At 41.1% G+C, this 19,340-nt stretch overlaps 1 protein-coding gene across 1 annotated transcript in view; it reads right to left on the minus strand.

Moving 5' to 3' along the window:
- The window catches only part of CDK18 (cyclin dependent kinase 18), a 644,959-nt gene that overhangs the window by 280,093 nt on the left and 345,526 nt on the right, over nt 1-19,340 (minus strand). Inside the window, exon 3 of the mRNA XM_086923438.1 lies at nt 2,864-3,009. Coding sequence (XP_086779564.1) covers nt 2,864-3,009 — 146 coding nt within the window. The remainder of the gene's footprint in view (nt 1-2,863; nt 3,010-19,340) is intronic.

Below are 19,340 nucleotides of genomic sequence, written 5' to 3' on the forward strand. Positions count from 1 at the left end.
GCAACTCCTAAACCCTCACCAAGGACCTGTTGCTGTTACTGCCATTCTTTATCTTGTTCAAATCAGCATACATTGAGGAGTAATCTTGGATCAATTGTCGGCCAAAACTTCACTTTACACTGTAAGTAAACTTTAACTCTCACCAACCGAAAGTTCTTTTACCCCTTCAATGTCTTCAATTTAAGTTTTACTAAAAGGACCTACCTGCTCAATATTTCCATTGGTATCTGTTCAAAAACGTTGTTATTTATTTAGATGGCTGCTGAGTAATGTTCTCTCCCCTTCCTTGTCTGTCTGTATACCTTCTGTTGAATTTCATGGCTACCTTTCTAGATTTCTTCCCTGTAGATCTCTAGTTTTGTCCATTCTCCCTCCCCTCTCCATCTGCATGTCCCAAGAGCTAATTTCTTTCTTCTGCAATAGTTAAGGTCATGTATTGATCTTTCCATTTCAATTGTCATCCACTGTTTATTAACCATTGACACTAAATATATTTGTTGTTAAGTTAGCTTTTCACTGGACATGACTGCTTATTTTCAACAGTGCAGTCACAGCTTCCTTTAGGTATACCAATGCCTGACTAATCTTATATGATATCTGACCCAAGGTGTGTGTGCTTTGCAGGACATCTTGTTGTGGGAAACACCACCTTGACCATGATACCTCTTGGAGGGGCTTTGGCTTTCCTGTTACTGTTATGTCTCATTGTGCTCTCTCAGTTATAACTTGGAAACTTCTCTTCTCCTTTAGAACTTTCCATATCAGTTCCTTTAAGAGGGCATCAAAATCGTCTTCCCCCCTTACATCACCAAATTCCAATTTCAGTCGGTATTTGTGTGAACCTTCTTGGGAACCTCAGGGTAGACAGAATTTATTGGACTAGGAATGTGCTAATCAGAGCAATTTACATTGGATGTTGTGGAGCAGTACCTTATGATGGAATCTAAAACTGAGCATTAGGTAAACCTCTTCCATTATACCCTATGGGATTTATATTTCGGCAGATGGGCTATCCATCACCACTGTGACTGACTAACCAGTCTGCCAAGATTTGAATCAGGGCCATACGGCCTATAGGCATCAGCATAAAAGCCGGTCACAAACGGGCAGATTAGCAGAATCTGCCCCTTTACGACCTGTATTTTTGCATTTGAGATGCATCATCCCAAATGCAAAAATCGCAGTTTAAGGAATCGCAATATTTGCGATTACTTAAATTGCGATTGCATTTAAGGAATCGCACATTGTGATTCCTTAAATTCAATGCATTAAACAATGTAAATGTGCGATTTCGTAAATAGGAATCGCAAATTACCGTCAATCTAAAGTTTTTGGTAATTTGCGATTTCTTTGAAAAATGCACTAAAGTGCATTTTTCAAAGTCCCATGTTACACACACACGCATGCGCAATTTGCGAGTACCTATTGGGTACTCGCAAATTGCGCATGCAATTCCATTCATTCCAATGGGCCTCTAGGCCCATAGAAATGAATGGGAAGCAATTCCTTAATTTCGGGGTAGGGGGTAGTAATCTATGGATTACGGAGGTTTACATGTAAGTAAACATATAAATATATGAAACAAATTTCGTTGAGTGCACTGCATCCACAAGTGGGCGCAACAAAACTTGTTTTATTTATGTATATGTTTACTTACCTGTAAACCTCCGTAATCCATAGATTACTACCCCCCACCTTGTCCCTCCCCACGTCACCGCCCAGCAGGTACTCCCACTAACGACCGCGGCTGTAGTGGCATAGAGTGGAGTAGAATGGCATGGATTGGCATAGAGTAAAGTGGCATAGAGTAGAGTGGTGTAGAGCAGAGTGGCATAGAATGGAGTGGTGTAGAGTAGCTTGGCATACAGATGAGTGTTGTAAAGTGGAGTGGCATAGTGTAAAGTGATGAAGAGTAGAAACAAGTGACATAGAGTGGTGTGTAATGTCATGGCATAGACTGAAGTGGTGTGATGGTGAGTGGAAGGGTGTAGAGTGGAGTGGCGTAGGGTGATGGAGTGGCATGAAGTGCAGTGCATTATCTGGTGCTGAGTGAAGTGGAATTTTAAGGTCTGGAATGTCATTGGGTGACATGGAGTGGTATTGTGTGGATTGGAAAACTGCCCGAGTCGCCACTGAATTTCCTTATTGCACTCCAAAACCGGGTCAGGGCTAATAAATTCTATTGTAAATGCAATTATAATACAATGTAATATTTTAAAAAGGATCTTGAACTTTTTATCTATTTAAACATGTGATGGTTTTGGTATGTACAATGATTCTGCGAGAAATGGTATGTTTACAAATGAGTGCATTTTAGACCAGGAGGGGCTGCTGGGTGAAGAAGCATTATATATTGCACTGGTTGATGTCAGTGAAAGAAACAGTACCTGAACCTCAACGCAATCAGCGGATGGATACTAATTCATTTTAATCAATCTGTGCTTGGTCCTTGCTCCACGGAAAGAAAAGGAAGTGATGCTTGACCCACTCTGGCTAATTAGGAGGCAGCATAGAAGAGTGACAATGAAGCCAACAAATGTTAAGCAAAGGGAGATTTCTAAGCCCTTTATTGTAAAGATTACCCCTTGCAAGCACAGTGCATGCACTGTTCAAATGAGACATAAAAATATCATCATGTATGTGGTACACACAGCACACCATTGCCACGTGGCTTGTGAAGGTGAGTAATTGGTCACAGCCTAGCGTGTCAGTGGTAGGTCATCAGAATTAGCATCAATTTCTGCTATGAAAGTGAAGCTGTTCGTGACTTCCAGTTGTAAGGTGTTCCTAAGATCTATTTATGCTATAATTGTAAAATATATTTCATGCTGCAAAGAGAGTAAAAAATATAATAAAATATTACCTCCATGGAGAATCGTCGCTGGTTGCCGTTCCGGTAGTGCATTGTTGTCGGGGATGGTCCCTCCATGTCAGATGGAGATAGGGAGCTGGGCTCTGCCCTGTATGTGCTGCTCAGATGGTTCAGCTGTAGGTGCCCATGTCCTATGTCTAAGGGGAAAAGAGTTGGAGTTAAGCAGGTACAGAGGAAAGAGACATCAGGAAGAAAAATTGAGGAATGGACAGAAAAAGGCAAGAGATTAAAGCTGAAGCAAACATTTTCAGAATATGGGTGGCATTATGACTGAATGTTGTAAGTATTCAGAAAGTGGAACTGCATATTATGGTTAAGATTCCCAGTTTTACAGGTCTTTATGGTAGATACTGACAGAAAACTATCTAGTTTAATGTCTGTGATTATTTTTAAAGATAACTGCCAGGCAAAAAGCTGCGTAGTTTGACAGGCAGGAAAGTTAAAAACCTAGAAAGTTTCTTAATGATATAAATACAACGGGGAAGTGGACGTAATCCTACCGTCATAGCTGCTGACTTAGGAATTGGGAACCAGGGGGCGTATTTACAAGCACCTATCGCTACAGGAACATCACTTTTATGATGTTCCTGAGGCGATAATCCCTTCCTCTTATTTACAAGGCGGCCTTGTAAATGAGGCCCCCTTTCACACTACACTTAGAATGAAAGGTAAGTGCAATTGGTGTTGCCTTGGGTGTTCCACCACAACACCCATTCATTTTGAGGATGCCCCCTATTTACAAGGGTGGCGTAAATAGGAGGCAGCTCCAAAATAAGGACTAGGGAAATCCTGAGCCTAACATGACGAAAAGAGGAGAAATGCTTCATTTCTCATCGTTTTTGCTGTTTCTATGTGTGCTGCACTGTGCATTGTGCAGCACACATAGAAACAGCAATTCACCATGAATGATTGTTCATGTGCAGGATGGTGTCTTAATGTCACAATGCAGCACACATTCCTTCACATAAACAATCATTCCCCCAAACGCAGACTCCCTTGCACTGTGGTGCAAGGGTGCCTGCATTGGTGCTAGGCAGCTAGATTTAGCGCCTGCCCTAATGGAAACACAGGGGTGCACCGCATTCTTGTGAATACGGTGCATCCCTACGTTTTCAGAATGGCAGAGCGTGGTGTTAGCAAAGTTTGCCTAATGCCAGGCTTCGCCATTCCCGTGTACATATCCCCTCAGGTTCAAGCCCCAGCAAATTCTCAATATCCTGTCATTCTGGGCAAATGACGTTATCTCCAGATGGCTAAAGAAAATGTATGTGACTTTGTGGAATAAAACCGGTGCTCATGTAAAGCGTTCCAGTACCGTTGGGGCAAGTTTGCTGCTTTAAAAACAAGTATGATAGTAAAATGTGTTTGTTTTCATCTGAGTGTATTTAATTATTGTCTATGGGGATTTCATTAAAACCTGTGAGTCATTCTATTACTAGTATACATGTACTGGTTATAAATATGTGAATATACTAGTTTCAGCTTCATATTGAAATAAAACTTGAAATAAATATGTATAAACACAGATACAATTAGCAAAAAATAAATATGGATAAACAAAGAAATGTCAAAAATATATAATTAAACTAGGAGCCATAATTATGACTGAGGTTACAAAAATGTCTGCCAATTTTTCGGGCCTGTACTTTGGACTCTCTAAAACAGATCTGGATCAGATTGCCCATAATTTTGATGCCTACACTCATTTTTGACAATTTGGGGAGATTTACCAAAGTGGGGAAAAGTTGCAGAGGGGATCTGAAATAGCATTTTTTTATATACACATGCTCAATGGAACTCAATTCTAAGGTCACTCCATAACTCAAAAACGGTAGAATGGATCTCCCCCAAATTGGGCGCAGTCAGAACACAATCCTGTATTCCATATGTTGATGGAATGGTGATGTTTTGTCCTATGCTTTAATATATATTACCCACAATGTATGACTCAAGTGAGCAGGTTTGCGATACATACAGTTTTATGCTGACCCCCTTACTTTTTGGAAAAAGAGTGAATCCCAGCCAAATGCAAACCACAAAATAGTAAATTTGGGGGAGGAGATGAAAGTAGCCAAGCAGAGCATGGAGTAGATTGCAGATCCCTGCTTGTCCTTAGCCTGAAGTACATCTATGGCACCTCCTTCTTGGAGGCTAAAGCCCCCTAACTGGTGTTACTTCCCATGCGAGGCTGGCTGCCGCATGAGAGGATTCCTCGATGAAGCTGAGATGTTGCCTGGGTGTGAGATCCCCAGCGGGCTTGCTGCAATGGGAGAGGCGGGGTAGAGCCTCATCAGCCCTGGGCTCCACAGGCTACCTCTGGGCAAATCACACACAGGACGAGACCTCGCAGTGCCCTAGTGGCCCCAGCTTTAATTAATTTTTTCATTTTTCCAATTTTAAATAAAGGGGACATGGCCCGAAGATATTAGAGCGCTCTACAACAGTAGAAGGATAAATGGATTACAATGATTTCCAATTACAGTATTTAAACTCAAAAGTATTCAACGGAAGATGCGTGCAGGAGTGCCCACGTCAGAAAATTACAACAGTTGGTCAGAGGTCGCACACAGTTAAAGCATTTATTTAGATGGTGGGGCCACACAACAAAGGTAGTTCAGATCCTGCTGGAGAGAGTACTTAAGTATGTTCAAGGGTGATTAACCAAGGTGTCTGTCACAATTGCTGTATCGGTTTGGTGGATATGAAACTAAGGATTTGCAACCAAGTTGGAAAGGGAAATACGATAATGCAACTTGCAGACTATGTGGATATCACAAGGAGTCCCTTTGCCACGTGATGTGTGTCTGTCCTGCAGTTAGCGAAGAAAGAAAAATGCTCTTAAAACCATTTTTTTTTTTTTGTGTTCAGAAAGATTTTATTAATTTTTAAGGCAAAAGGAAAAAGCATAAATACAATACAAAAAAGAGGAAGGAAGTTACAAGCGTAAGTGGTCAAATAACCAATATGAAGCGTAATCAATCATAATATGTAAAATTAACATATAATAATACAAAAGAATCGCAATTAAGGAGGAAGGGTAAGGATGTAGGGAGGAAGAGGGGAAGGGAATAACATGTCATAGGAACGTGAATTCATAAACTACAGAGTTACAGTTAAAATGCAATGTAAAAATAGAACATAAGAAAATGTATAACAATATCAGTGCAAAACATATGAATCAATAGGTGACCAAAACGATTGAAATGATTGTGGATTATGAGTAACGCCTTTAAGAGAAAGCTGCGCACCTCTTCTCGTAAAGGTAATCCATGACCACCAAGCATGAACTGAAAGAGAAGAAGCATCTTTCCAACAGAAAGTAATGGATTTTAAGGCAGCTGTGATTAGAAAATTAAACAATTTTGCCTCTGAGTCAGAAAGGGGGTGAGTTAGGGCAATCGATTTGCAAATTAAAAAATTAAAGGAAATATCATCTTGTAAAGGTAAAATTTTCAAAATTACATTCCATACTTCCAACCAAAATTTCATAATAACTGGACACTCAAATAACATATGGCGAAGGGGGCCAGGGCTAGCGTTGCAGTGCCAACAAACATCAGAAAGTAATAGTTTTGCATGGAAAAGACGTGAAGGAGTCCATAAAGTGTTAAATAAAATATAAGCATTGGTTTGATAAAGGGACACTGGGAGCCAGCCAGAGATACTGTCGAGCCATACAGAGGACCATGAGTCATCTGACAGGGAGATGGAAAGTTCATTGTTCCAAAACGACGAAATAATCTGGACATTAGAGCCCTGTGAGGAGGAAAGTTTTTTATAAAAAACAGAGACAGCTTTAGGGGAAGATGTTACAGCTGTGAGGTAAATTAATAGGTCATTTGTGGTGGAGGAGGGAATACCATTGGGGAAGGAATCCAAAATTGAGTTACATAAAAATTGATATTTCACAAGGTCATTAGCTGGGATACCAAACTTTAACTGTAGCTGTTCAAAAGGAATAAAAGCATTGCCATTAAATACATCTTTAAGATATAAAATTCCTTTTGAAATCCAAGAGGACCAGAAGGAAATGTTTCTGTTCAATTTAAGGAGTGCACTGTGCCATAAAGACAAGTGGACTGTGGAGAGAAAGGGTAATTCAAAATTAGAATCTAAGTCATTAATTATCAATCTGGAGGACTTAATGATAGAGGAAAGATGAACAACCTTCGCTGTGGATGACATTGACATCAATGAAGGTAAAGAAAAGGGTCGCACAATGGATGCTTCAATATCCAACCAAATTGGAGGTTTTACCATATGTGAAGGATTAAACCAAAGGGCACTCTGCTTTAAGATGAAAGCTTTATGGTACAGGTGAAAATCTGGCAAGGAAAAACCAGCACAGGACTTAGGGATTTTTAACTTTTTGTAAGCAATACGAGGGACTTTGTTAGACCAAAGGAATTTGGACAAAAGTGTGTCAATAGTTTTATAAAAACTGAGAGGAAATTGGGTGGGGATCATGGCTAAAGAATAAAAAACTTTAGGCGCTATATTCATTTTTATAGATTCCATTCTTCCCCACCAAGTGAGATGAAGAGCAGACCACTTTGACATTTTGTTTTTAATGTAATCAAGTATGAAATCAGAGTTAAGTTTTAATGTAGCTGGTAGCGATGAAGCAAATAGAATACCCAAATATTTAATTTTGGTAGGTTGCCAAAGAATATCTGTGTTCTGGAGCATCTCCGAGGTACAAAACATATTTAAAGGAAAAAATTCAGTCTTGCTAACATTTAATTTGTAACCTGAAACCATAGAGTATTGAGCAATAATGTCTAATAGGGAAGGAACAGAAGAAAGAGGGTTATTAATAAATAATAAAACATCATCCGCATAGGCTAAAGTTTTTACCATAACATCATTGATTACAATACCCTGAATGTCATCACAAATGCGAATATAATTAAGAAAAGGTTCAATACCTAAAAGAAACAACAGTGGAGAAAGGGGACAACCTTGCCTAGTTCCTCTAAAGAGAGGAAATTGAGTAGAAATTTGACCATTAATGAACAAACGAGCAGTAGGGGCAAAATATAAAGCAGAAATCATACGAACAAAAGGGGCACCAAAATCAAAAGACAATAAAGTTTTAAATAAAAATTGCCAGTGAATCTTGTCAAATGCCTTTTCTGCATCTAAGGCCATCTCTCCTGCAGGAGAAGTAAGGTGAGAACTTTGTTCAATAATATGTAGTAGAGTTCTAGTGTTATTAGTGGAGTATCTATTTTTCATGAAACCAGATTGATCTGGGTGAATAATGGAATGGAGGACAGGAGCTAGTCTAGTGGCAAGGATTTTCGCATAAAGCTTACAGTCTTGATTTATCAGGGAAATAGGGCGATAGAAACTAAGGTAGGATCTTTATCAGGCTTGGGCAGAACAATGATTAAGGCATCCGTAAAAGAGCCTGAAATAGTACCAGTGGAACTAAAGTGAGAGAAAAGGGCATGCAAATAAGGGAGAAGATGAGATTGGAATTCTTTGTAAAATTCTGCTGGGATACCATCCGGACCTGGAGATTTATTCTTGGGAAGTGACTTAATGGCAAGCATAATTTCTTCAGACGTAATTGGAGAGTCTAGACCTGTTTTATCTGATAAGGAAATATGGGGTAAATTGCACTTATTTAAAAAAGAATCAATTAAAGATTCAGAGCAGGTGTCAGGTTTACTATAAAGGGTTGAATAAAAACTCAAAAATTCTTGCACAATATCATTATGAGAAATAGCCACTTTGCCTTGAGATCCTCGTATTGAGGTAATTTGAGCCTTATCTCTTTTAATTCTCAAGTAATTAGCAAGGAGTTTTCCAGATCTGTTAGTATTAAAACGAAATTTAGCATTTGATTTGGAAAGTTGGACTCCTGCTCTCTGACTAAGGATGGCATTAAATTCATAGCGGAGTTTTTGAAGTGTAAATTTGTACTGGGGGTCATTAGAGGAGATAAACAAACGTTCAAATTTAGCAATTTGCTTTTCCAAATGCTTAATATTAGCGTTAAATTGTTTGTTTTCATGAGCCATTATGGAAATAGTGGTACCTCTAATGTAGGCCTTAAATGCATCCCATCTGGTGACAATAGATGTGGAATCTTCAGGGTTGAATAAAAAATAGTCTTGTATAGCCTGCAATAGTTTAGGTTTATGCTTATCATTAAGGACGATGCTTGAGTTCATACGCCATCTATTTTGTTTAGTAAAAGTAGTAGAGATATTTAAGACAAAAGAAATTAAAGCATGGTCTGATATATCTATAGTGCCTATAACAGGATTTGTAGCTGACTGAAGTAGGGAAGGTGAAATAAAAAAATAATCAATTCTCGAATGAGAGTTATGGGGATTAGAGAAAAAGGAAAACCATTTTTCAGTGGGAAAATGTAGTCTCCATACATCAGCCAGTTTGGTTGTACTTAGGAAAGATTTAAAAGCATGAAAAACTTTAGGGGGTCTATACTTGGTAGTAGAAAGTCTATCAAGTAGCGGATCAATGATAACATTAAAATCCCCCCCAACAATCAAAGGAACTTGTCCCAACTTTAAAACTTCTGTAGCTAAGTTAGACCAAAACAAAGGATCATCAGCTGTGGGGCCATAGATATTAAGTAAAAAGAAGGTGGAATCATGAATTTTAACTTTAACAACAGTAAATCTACCTTCTGTATCCGTGAATTTATTGATATTCTGACAGTGTAATCTCTTTGCAAAGAAAATTGTGACTCAATTTTTTTTACCAAGGGCAGGTGATGAAACTATAGTGTCTACCCACTTTTTTTCATATATTGTAAAATGCTATCATCAACATGTGTTTCTTGAATAAAACCTATATCAGCTTTAGAAGCACCCAAGCAGTCTAAAATTTTCGTTCTTTTAACTGGATGTCGTAAACCTTTAACATTAAGAGAAACAATTTTAACATCATGAATAGTAGCCATAAAGAAGTAAAATGAAGATGAAAAGAGGAGTGGAAGGAAGAGAAGAGAGAATACAGCCATGGAAGAAAAGTAACTCTATGTAGAAAGCCAGAGAAGGTAGGGAAGGACACAAAAGGAAGATACAGAAAAGGAAGAAAAAGCAACAAACAGGGTACACAAATAAGGACACAGAGACGCACACCCGTTCCACAAGTATGGCCAGAAACCGTTGGAGCCCATGAAGAAAAAGGAATCGCCAGGAATGCTCAAATTAAATGCGTTCAGGTAATAGGAGCTTGAGTATCCATTGATGACGATGACGAAGCTTGTTGGTCCAGAAAAAGTCTTAAGTCTTCAGGACGATGAAAAGATTTTGAAAAGGTGTCTTTCCAAACTCGCATTGTAGACGGATCAAATAGACCATACTTAAAACCAAGGCTTTTCAATTGTGGACGTAGAGAGGAAAATTCCTTGCGAATAGCGACCGTTTCTTTAGCAAAGTCTTGATGGATAAATATTTTGGAACCATTTACCAGAAGCGAAGGAATGTCTCTGGCTGCTTTCCTTATGAGGACCAAGTGATGGTGACGCAAGACTTTGTAAATCATCTGCCTGGGTTTAGTATGGCGTGGATTCCTGTGTGAGGGAATTCTATGTGCTTTGTCCACTTCAAATTTTTCCGGGAATTTGAGATTTAGAAGACCAGGCAGCAAGGATTCCAAGTATAAGCGGCAGTCAGAGCCCTCAATTTCCTCAGGCAGATTAAAAATGCGGAGGTTATATTGTCTATTACGGTTCTCCAATTCCAATAATTGGTTATGCATTGGTACTATCTGAGCCATCAAAGGTGTAAAAGCGTCTAGTTTGGTTTTATTGTCCTGAATTTTAATAGTGTTATCGGAAATTTTCATGGACATGGACGCCATATCTTTGCGAACATTCTTCACTTCGGTTGCAATAGCATCAGTATTTATGCGCAGCGCTTTAATTTCCTCCAGTATCAGAGTAAGTGAAGGTTCAGAGGTTTCAACAACCGTAGACTTTTTTGGGGGAGGAGACACCTGCTGCTTCCTTTTGTTGACATTAGAATTTTTATTATCCATCTTGAAGAGGAAAAAACACTTTTTGCGTCAGAAAATGTAAAAAACCCAAATCCTCCTCAAAATTTAATAAATATGAGGGAAAAGGGTATTAAAGGCTCCAGAAGTACTTGAAGAAAAGGCAGTGCAGGAGTTAATGTGAGCCGTGGGAGTGGCTAGGCCCAAGCCAGGCCCTTTCTTGAGAAGTGCACCGCCCCCTGAGCTGAGGTAATCGGCTGACTCGGAGCAGAGGCAGGGGAGAGGAACCAGGAAGCAGGCAGAGGGGTCTGCACACAGTGAAATCGCCCCAAATTGACTGGAAAGGTAGGGGGCCGGTTAAGAACGCTAGCGCTGCGCTTATTAAGCAAACCTTGAGGCAAAATCGTCGTAAATCAGCACATTAGGCTGACGAGATTACGGAGCTCCGGTGGCGGCGGCCATCTTGTTCGACGCGCTCGCGCGTCTCCGCTCTTAAAACCATTTTAAAAGAACTTAATATACGTACCTGCAGGCAGACTGTTACCTGTTGGGCAGGGGGGGGGGGGATCATCAAACATTTTAATCTGTAGAGGGGTAAACCTTTTAACCATGATTGATTCACTCTTAAGAAAAGCGGACTTTGAATCGGGGAATATGGTTATTAAGGAGTTGGAAAATCTTGTATTTATCCAGACACCATGATGCACTTCATCATGAATACGGTTATTCAATGAGTAGAACATTTTTTTTCTTTTGTATATATCAAGACTTAATGATGTATTTTATTGTGAAATTGTTTTTTAACATACATTGTAGCACATTTTTTAAAGAGTTATATTTTATGGTTGTAAAAAAACAAATAAATATCTTACCCTACCCTGTCACAATGGAGGAGTTTGAGATCCTTTTTGCAGGTGATTAGGCAGGTGTAGGGATTGTTGCTCTCTTTGGGCCTAGATGAACTTTGGAGATTTCTGAGAGAAGGGTAATACCATAATCTAGCCTGGAAAAATAAGAGACTGCACCACTGTTTTGAGGTCTTGTTTCGCAGTCTGTTACCCCAAAGCTGCCTAAGTTGGTATCTTGTGCTTTTGACCATGGCTGTGATGTGGCTGTGAAGATTGAGATGATTGTCAAGGGTGATACCAAGTGATCTGGCACTCTGGACAATGGCAGGGCAGCCATCCGGGGTGGGAAAGCTAGCCATCTATTCCTGTACTAGAGTTTTTGCTTTCAGACGCGAAATCAAAAGAAATTCTGTTTTATTTGGGTTGAGTTTTAAATGGTGGTGAGATATCCAGTTTTTAATCTTCAAAAGCATGACTGACAACAGGGCAACGTCTTTTGGCGTTGAGATTTTCATGTAAATTTGGGTATCCTTGGTGAAGAGGTGAAAGAGAATCCCAGAGCTTCTGAGAATCACACCAAGTAGTTCTAGGTAGAGGCTAAAGAGGGCTGGGGAGAGGATCGAGCCTTGAGGGACCACTTTATGTACGCAGACTGGTACAGTTTGGGAACAGTTGTTAAGTATGAGGAGAACCAGTTGAGGACTGTGCCTCCACATCCCATATATTGCTCTAGAGTGTAATAGAGGTCAAGATGCTTGACAGAGTCTAATGCAGCGGATAATCCAGGAGGACCAGGAGGCAGGAGTTACCGAAGTCGAGGATTCTAAGGGAGTCATCAACTATTTGGAGGATTTCTGTAATGTGGCCCTGGAGGAAACCTGATTGGAGAGAGTCTAGGAGGTTTTTTGTTCGAGTGTGTGGAGCTAGCTGGACACTACGCAACTTACAATGACTTTGCCTAAAAATAAGAGTATGGAGACTGGTGTAGTTGTTTATGTTCTCTGGATCTAGAGGTTGTTTTTTAAGGGAGGAGAGATTTGACCCACTTTTAGTCATTCTGTATGCCCTGTTTGAGAGAGGCGTTGACCACATTCTGTTGAGATTTTTCTGACTCGTACTGAAAGTGAGCACATGGTAGTCATCAGATCAGATGTGAACAGTTCGTACTAGCAACTGACAATATTTTCAACAAAAGGTGTTAGTACTTGAACCCTTCAGCACTGCTTCCTGTTTAAACAATAATGGAATGAGAAACATAAGTTGTGATGGAAATGATGATAACCCAAAATACAACTGCATTAGTGTCACAGAATTATGTACCAAACCAAGACCATACATTAAAGAAATTCCTCTTGACGTGGCAGATCTGACTTTGTTGATGGGTTCTGTATAAAATACCATTATGGAGCACTGAAGGCTGACTATGCAGCATTTTCCATTTCTGAAGTCCTAGTAACATCATTCCTGCCGAATGTGACTTCACTACCAGTGGCAACGTTGGATGCATTGAAAAGAGCTTGTTGTCTGTTATTAAATGTGAATGTGACAATCTATACAGACAGTTAATAAAGATTTGGATTCGTCCAAGATTTTGGACAACTGTGGTCACAAAGGAGGTTTATGACAACCTCATGAATTCCCATCAGGAATACTCTCTTTATACCTGATTTATTTAAACCAATAGAACAGCTGTATTCAAGTGTACTGCTCTTAAGGCTGGAAAAGATATGGTCACATTTTGAAATAAATATGCAGACCAAGTGGCCAGATACTGCACACTTCGCAATGAAATTGTGATTCAAAAAGCAGAATAGGATGAATCAAAAGACAATTCTGTGGTAAATACAGAAGATGTGGGTTGTTTCCTAATGAATCCAATTGAGAATTCTTTAGGTGAATTGAGAGACCTCCAGAATTAAGTTCCATGGGATAAGAAAAAGAAATTGAGAGAATTGGGTTGCAAAAAGAATTACCAAGACATCTAAATCACTCCTGAGCATAAATATGCAGTGGCGACTGGTAGGAGATGGGAGAGGGGAGTTTGCAGGGTTAGGGGAAGTTGGGGGGGGGAATAAAGCATACCTGCTGTTGTCGTCACCAGCCATCTCAAGTCGCCGCCTCTCCTCCACAGTTCAGGAACCAGGAACAGGAAGCACCCAGGCTTCCAGACTCCCCTGAAGATCACGACTTTGCTGATAGCAGCATCGTGATTGGCCTGAGTGCCGTGGTTGCGAGAGAGAGCGGAGGCCGGGGCATGTTTTCCACCTAGGCTGTAATGCAGGCTGGCAGGAGAAAATGCAAAGTGTGCACAACTGTTTGGCCAGCCCGAGAGGGCCGGCCAACCCGTCATGTGCCTTTAGGTGCAGCAGAAGCAGCCACTCTTCCTCTCTGTGACGTGAGGAGTGAGCCCACCACACCCTAACCTGGCACTGCGACGACTGCAATAAAAGAAATAAAACTATATTAACGCTCTGTTATTATTGTTTTACTTTTTCTTTTCACTGCTTTAAAGATGTTGGACAAGGATCCCCCGCCTTGGCAGAGAAGCCCCCGCTGTAAATATGTATCACCTGACATAATGTTGAATGGCATGACTAAATAGTTTCATAATCAGTCAGACGCACGGAGTGCTTCTATCGTCTGAACCTTTACCAAAGATTGGTAAAAGACTAACTTCAGAAGAGATGCATATGATTTGTGTCACTGTTCTTTGATCTGTCAGAAACGCAATCAAGGCAACAGGCCTAGTGCCCTCATGAATGATATTTGCAAATCAAAGTGGCCATTTACAAGACGTGAAGTAGATTTTAATAAAATGTCAGTTTGCAATGGCTTTAAAACATACTTGTAATTGTCTGCTTGCTCTCTAAATAGGTTGAGGCTTACCCGACCCAGAGATCAGACAGCTTGACAGTTGCCTAAATCTTGTTAAGGGAATTGATTCAGAGATTTGTCCTGCCGACCTCTGAGACAGATCATGGCTCTCACATCAAAAGCGAGCTTTTGCAACGGATGTGTACAGCTCTCCAAATTGAACAAAGGTTCCAGTGTAGTTGTCATCCCCAGTCTTCTGGAATACTTGAGAGGATGAATAGAACCATCAAAAAACAACTGGCCGGAGTATGTGCATCCACAACACTAACAAGAGGAAGGGCATCAGGATCCACTTGTTTTGATCAGCATCAGAAGTAACCCTGACAAAAAGACTTGTCTCTTGCTTCATGAAGTGATGATGGGTAGAACAATAAAGTCGGCATACACTCCTTCAGCCACACTTGTTTCAATCAGAGATGACATAGTTCCAGATTACTGCAAAGTTCTGGGTGATGTAGTGAAACTTGTTTCTAATCAGGTGACTTTGGAAACAGCACTGACAAAAGAAATCCAATGTCATCCGTGTTAAAAAAAAAAAAAAGAAGAAGCAAAGTGTATTATTATTTTTAATAACGATTTTGATAACCTTTGGAGTTCCATGATTATTTTTGTAGTGGAGTAGAGCAGAGTGACAGAGAGTGAAGTGCAGTAGAGCTGAGTGGCATAGATTGGATGGGTGTAGAACGAATTGCAGTAGATCAGGGTACACTAGAGTGGCTAAAGTAGAATAGAGTGGCATAGTCTGAAGTTGCGTGGAATAGAGTGGCATAGAGTGGCATAAAGCGACGTAGAGTAGAATGGAGTGGTGAAGCGTGGAGTAACATAGAGTGAACTGGTGTAGAGGAGAGTGCAGAGGTGGCTCCTCCATTTTAATGCAGAGAAGAATTGCCCCACTAAAAAATTGCCCCAAGAGATGGAAAAATAAAATGGTAAAGTTAATGTATTACCATTTTATTTTTTAAAACCCAGCGCTGAGAGTCAGGACAGGGGTGGGGCTTTCTGATTTCTGCTGCTGCCAGTCAGGCAGCAGGAGTGATCCACAGAGCTCTTTAAGCTAAAGTGTACATGTGTTTTGGCTTGCAACACGCAGCCATACATGTGCATTTTAAACCTCTGTAACCCAGCTGTCTTAAATAGCTGGGTTAGAGACACCGGGTCCGATTCAAAGAACTAACTTAAGACAAAATCCTAAACTTACTACTTTTGATATTCACAGAAGTTAGGATTTTGTCTTAAGTTTGTCTTAAGACAGACTTAAGACAGACTTAAGTTAGGATTTTGTCTTAAATCTGTCTTAAGTCTGTCTTAAGACAAACTTAAGACAAAATCCTAACTTCTGTGAATACCAAAAGTAGTAAGTTTAGGATTTTGTCTTAAGTTAGTTCTGTGAATCGGGCCCACCATAAGGCTCCAGTGTACTCTGGAGTGCCAAAGAAGGCTGCTCCTTCCAATACTGGCGCTGCTTTCATGCTGCATGAGAGCAGCACCAGGATTGGTTAGTGAAGTTTTTCTGGGTCCTGCTGGAGCCTGCTTGCTTGGAGAAGACCAGAGGGAAGAGGACGTCATCCCAGGAAGGTAAGGGGAATTTTTTTTTCACTTTTATTTTTGTGCCCCCACCCTCCTTATATGCCAGCCACCACTGGTAGAGAAGTATAGACAGCCATGGAGTCTTTTTGTTTGGAGTGGAGTAGAGTGGAGAGGCGTATAATGGAAAGATGTAGACTGGCATAGAGTGGAGTAGAGTGGCGTGGAATAGCATAGAGTGGCGCAGAGTAGAATACAGTGGCATAGAGTAGATTGGTAGAGAGTTGAGTGGCTTAGAGTAGAGTGGTGTGGATAAGAGTAGCATAGAGTAGAGTGGCAAATAATGGGAAAGAGTTGTGGAGAAGAGTGGCATGGAGTAGAGCAGAGTGGCATAGAGCAGAATGGAGTACAGTAGAGTGGAGTGTAATGGTGTGGTGTGGTGTAGAGCAGCACAGAGTAGAGTGGCTTACAGTAGAGGGCCGAAGGGTGGGGTGAGATAGAGTGAGGTAGAGTGAAGTACAGTAGATTGGAGTAGGGTGGTGTACAGTAGAGTGGAGTAGAATGGTATTGTGTGGAGTGGCGTAGAATAGAATGGTGTGGAGTAGAGTGAAGTGGCGTAGAGTGGTGTGGAGTTGTATAAAGTGGATTGACTTAGAATAGAGTGGAGTTGAGTAGAGAGGAGTGGAGTAGAGTACTGTAGAGTGGAGTGGCATAGAGTAGCATTGTGTGGAGTGGCATAGAGTAGAGTGGTGTAGAGTAGAGTGGAGTAGCATGGAGTGACATAGTTTGGAGTGGCTTAAAGTAGAGTGACGTAGAGTGGGGTGGCATAGAGTGGGGTGGAGTGGAATAGGGTGGCATATAGTGATGTGTTGTGTTGTAGAGTAGAGTGACATGGCATAGAGTAAAGTAGGGTAGAGTGGATTTGAGTGGTGCAGAGGGGTGAAGAGTGGCTTGGTGTAGAGTGCAGTGGCATAAAGTAGAGTGGAGTGTTGTGGAGTAGAGTGAAGCAAAGTAGAGTGGCACAGAGTGGAGTGGCATAGAGTGGTGTAGAGTTGAATGGCGTTCAGTGGAGTGGTGTATTGTGGCGTAGAGAGGAATGACTCAGAGTGAAGTGGAGTGGTGTGGAGTAGAGTGGCATAGAGTGGAGTAGCACAGAGTAGAGTGGAGTGGTGTAGAGTAGTGTGGAGTGGCATAGAGCAAGGTGGTGTGGAGTGGAATGGCATATACTTGAGTTTCGGAGAGTATAGTGGAGTGATATAGAGGCATAGAGTGTCGCAGAGTAGAGTGGCATAGAGTGGAGTGGCATAGAGTGGCGTAGCGTGGAATGCTGTTCAGTAGAGTAATGTATAGTGGCGTTGAGAGGAATGACACAGAGCAGTGTGGAGTGGAGTTACATAGAGTGGACTGGCATAGAGTAGAGTGGAGTGGTATAGAGCAGAGTGGTGTGGAGAGGAGTGGCATAGTGGGATTTTGTAGAGTACAGTGGAGTGGCATAGAGTAGCGGAGAGTGAAGTGGCTCAGAGTGGGGTGGCTCAGAGTGGGGTGGCATAGAGTGGTGTAGAATTGAGTGGTGTAGAATGATGTAGAGTGGAGTGGCATAGAGTGGCATAGAATAGTACAGTTGTGGTTGTTAGTCACTAAAGCATCACTCCTGTGATAAAAGTTGGGACGCCCATTGCACGTACCGAAACACTTAAAATGATAACAAAATAGTTATTTGCAAAAAAGACAAGGAATAGCAAAGATGAGGAAGAACACATGTACTTGGACCATGCTCCAGGGAGGAGCGAACATAAGGGAAGCCTTTGGGCGCTAAACAATTTAAAAATATAAGGGCATGTTAACATTACATTTCTACACTTCTACTTTTAAATACCATGCACCTCACATTGTGTCCTGCAGGGCCTACATAGGAGTGACTTATTATTATTTAAAAGGGAGGTTTTGACCTGTGTTTACACTTCTACAGTCAAGCAACAATAGTAGGTCTGAAGCCATGTATGCACTGCTACTATAGCGGATGGTACAACTAATGGCATTTAACTTCCAGGCTCTGGGCACACTTTGTAAATTAAATATGCCAATTAAGAATATATCTTTCGACCATGTTAAAAGAGGGCGCACCTGTAATTTACTAGTCGATAGCAGGGGTAAGATGCATTGAGCTTTAAAGCCAGCAAAAAACTAAGATCCAGCAAAAGGCCTGAAATCCGGAAAACCTCGCAGAAAAGACAGATTTCCTACACCAATACTTACTGGTTAAGTAAATGCATGTCCCAGTTTTTGAAGAGGTAGGTGAGTGCATACATGATAGTCAAGTGCATGCTCACGTTACCACCATCCCTCTCCTCACTCTAGAAACAGAAGTTTTAGTCTTGTAAAAGTCGCCTGCCATGCTGCCTCATTCACCTCTACAGCAGGTATTGATGAGGCGGGGATCAAGAGCCCGCTCTCGGAGCTTCTCACAGCATGGGGGAGCGAATGCTTTCAGATAGCAGAGTTTTACACAATATGGGATACACACACTGGATAAAGAAACCTGATCTGAAAATAACTACCACCCCCTCAAGCTCCCTCTTGTATAGACACATATGGACGCGTTTACAGTCTTGTATGGCTTTACCGTTATAAATACAGGACCGCGCAACCTAGAATGCAAACAAAACCGGATTGAATCAGGGGTAGTCTCTTATTTCTAAATATTTTATTAATTTTTACGAAAAGCAAAAATACAATACATACAAATGTCAAGCGGCCCAGTCGAAAGAGAATATACCCTACCGTTTTTAAACTGAACCAGGCACACAGCCTCTGACAGGCTTCTTTTGTTTTATCATATACAGACTTTTTAATAGGATTGTGGGTTGCACCTGTGTAGTGCTATGCCTTGAGTGTTATCAGTGTGACACTAGGAAGTCCCTGCAGTGCCAAAGTTCAATCGTATTTCTGTTTTCTTGGTCTGTGCCAGCCCGTTGTTTGCATCTACACATCTGGTCGCCGCAGGTGATGACCTCACGGCGTTAGAGGGCCTTCTGAATGCTCCGCATGTAACAGCGGTGGCAGGACACTACATCCAGGGCCGGCTTTAGAGTGGGGGCGCCCGGTGCCACAATCGTTTTGGGCACCCCCACATCCCATGTACTTCTCTTAGGATTCTCTCACTACCACCTGGCAAAAGTGCCCCCCCCCCCCCCCCCCCCTCATTTCCCCAAACCATAAGTTATTGCTAAACACCGCGCCTCTGCTGA

This window comes from Lissotriton vulgaris, chromosome 5, assembly GCF_964263255.1.
Source record: "Lissotriton vulgaris chromosome 5, aLisVul1.2, whole genome shotgun sequence".
Lineage (NCBI taxonomy): Eukaryota > Metazoa > Chordata > Amphibia > Caudata > Salamandridae > Lissotriton > Lissotriton vulgaris.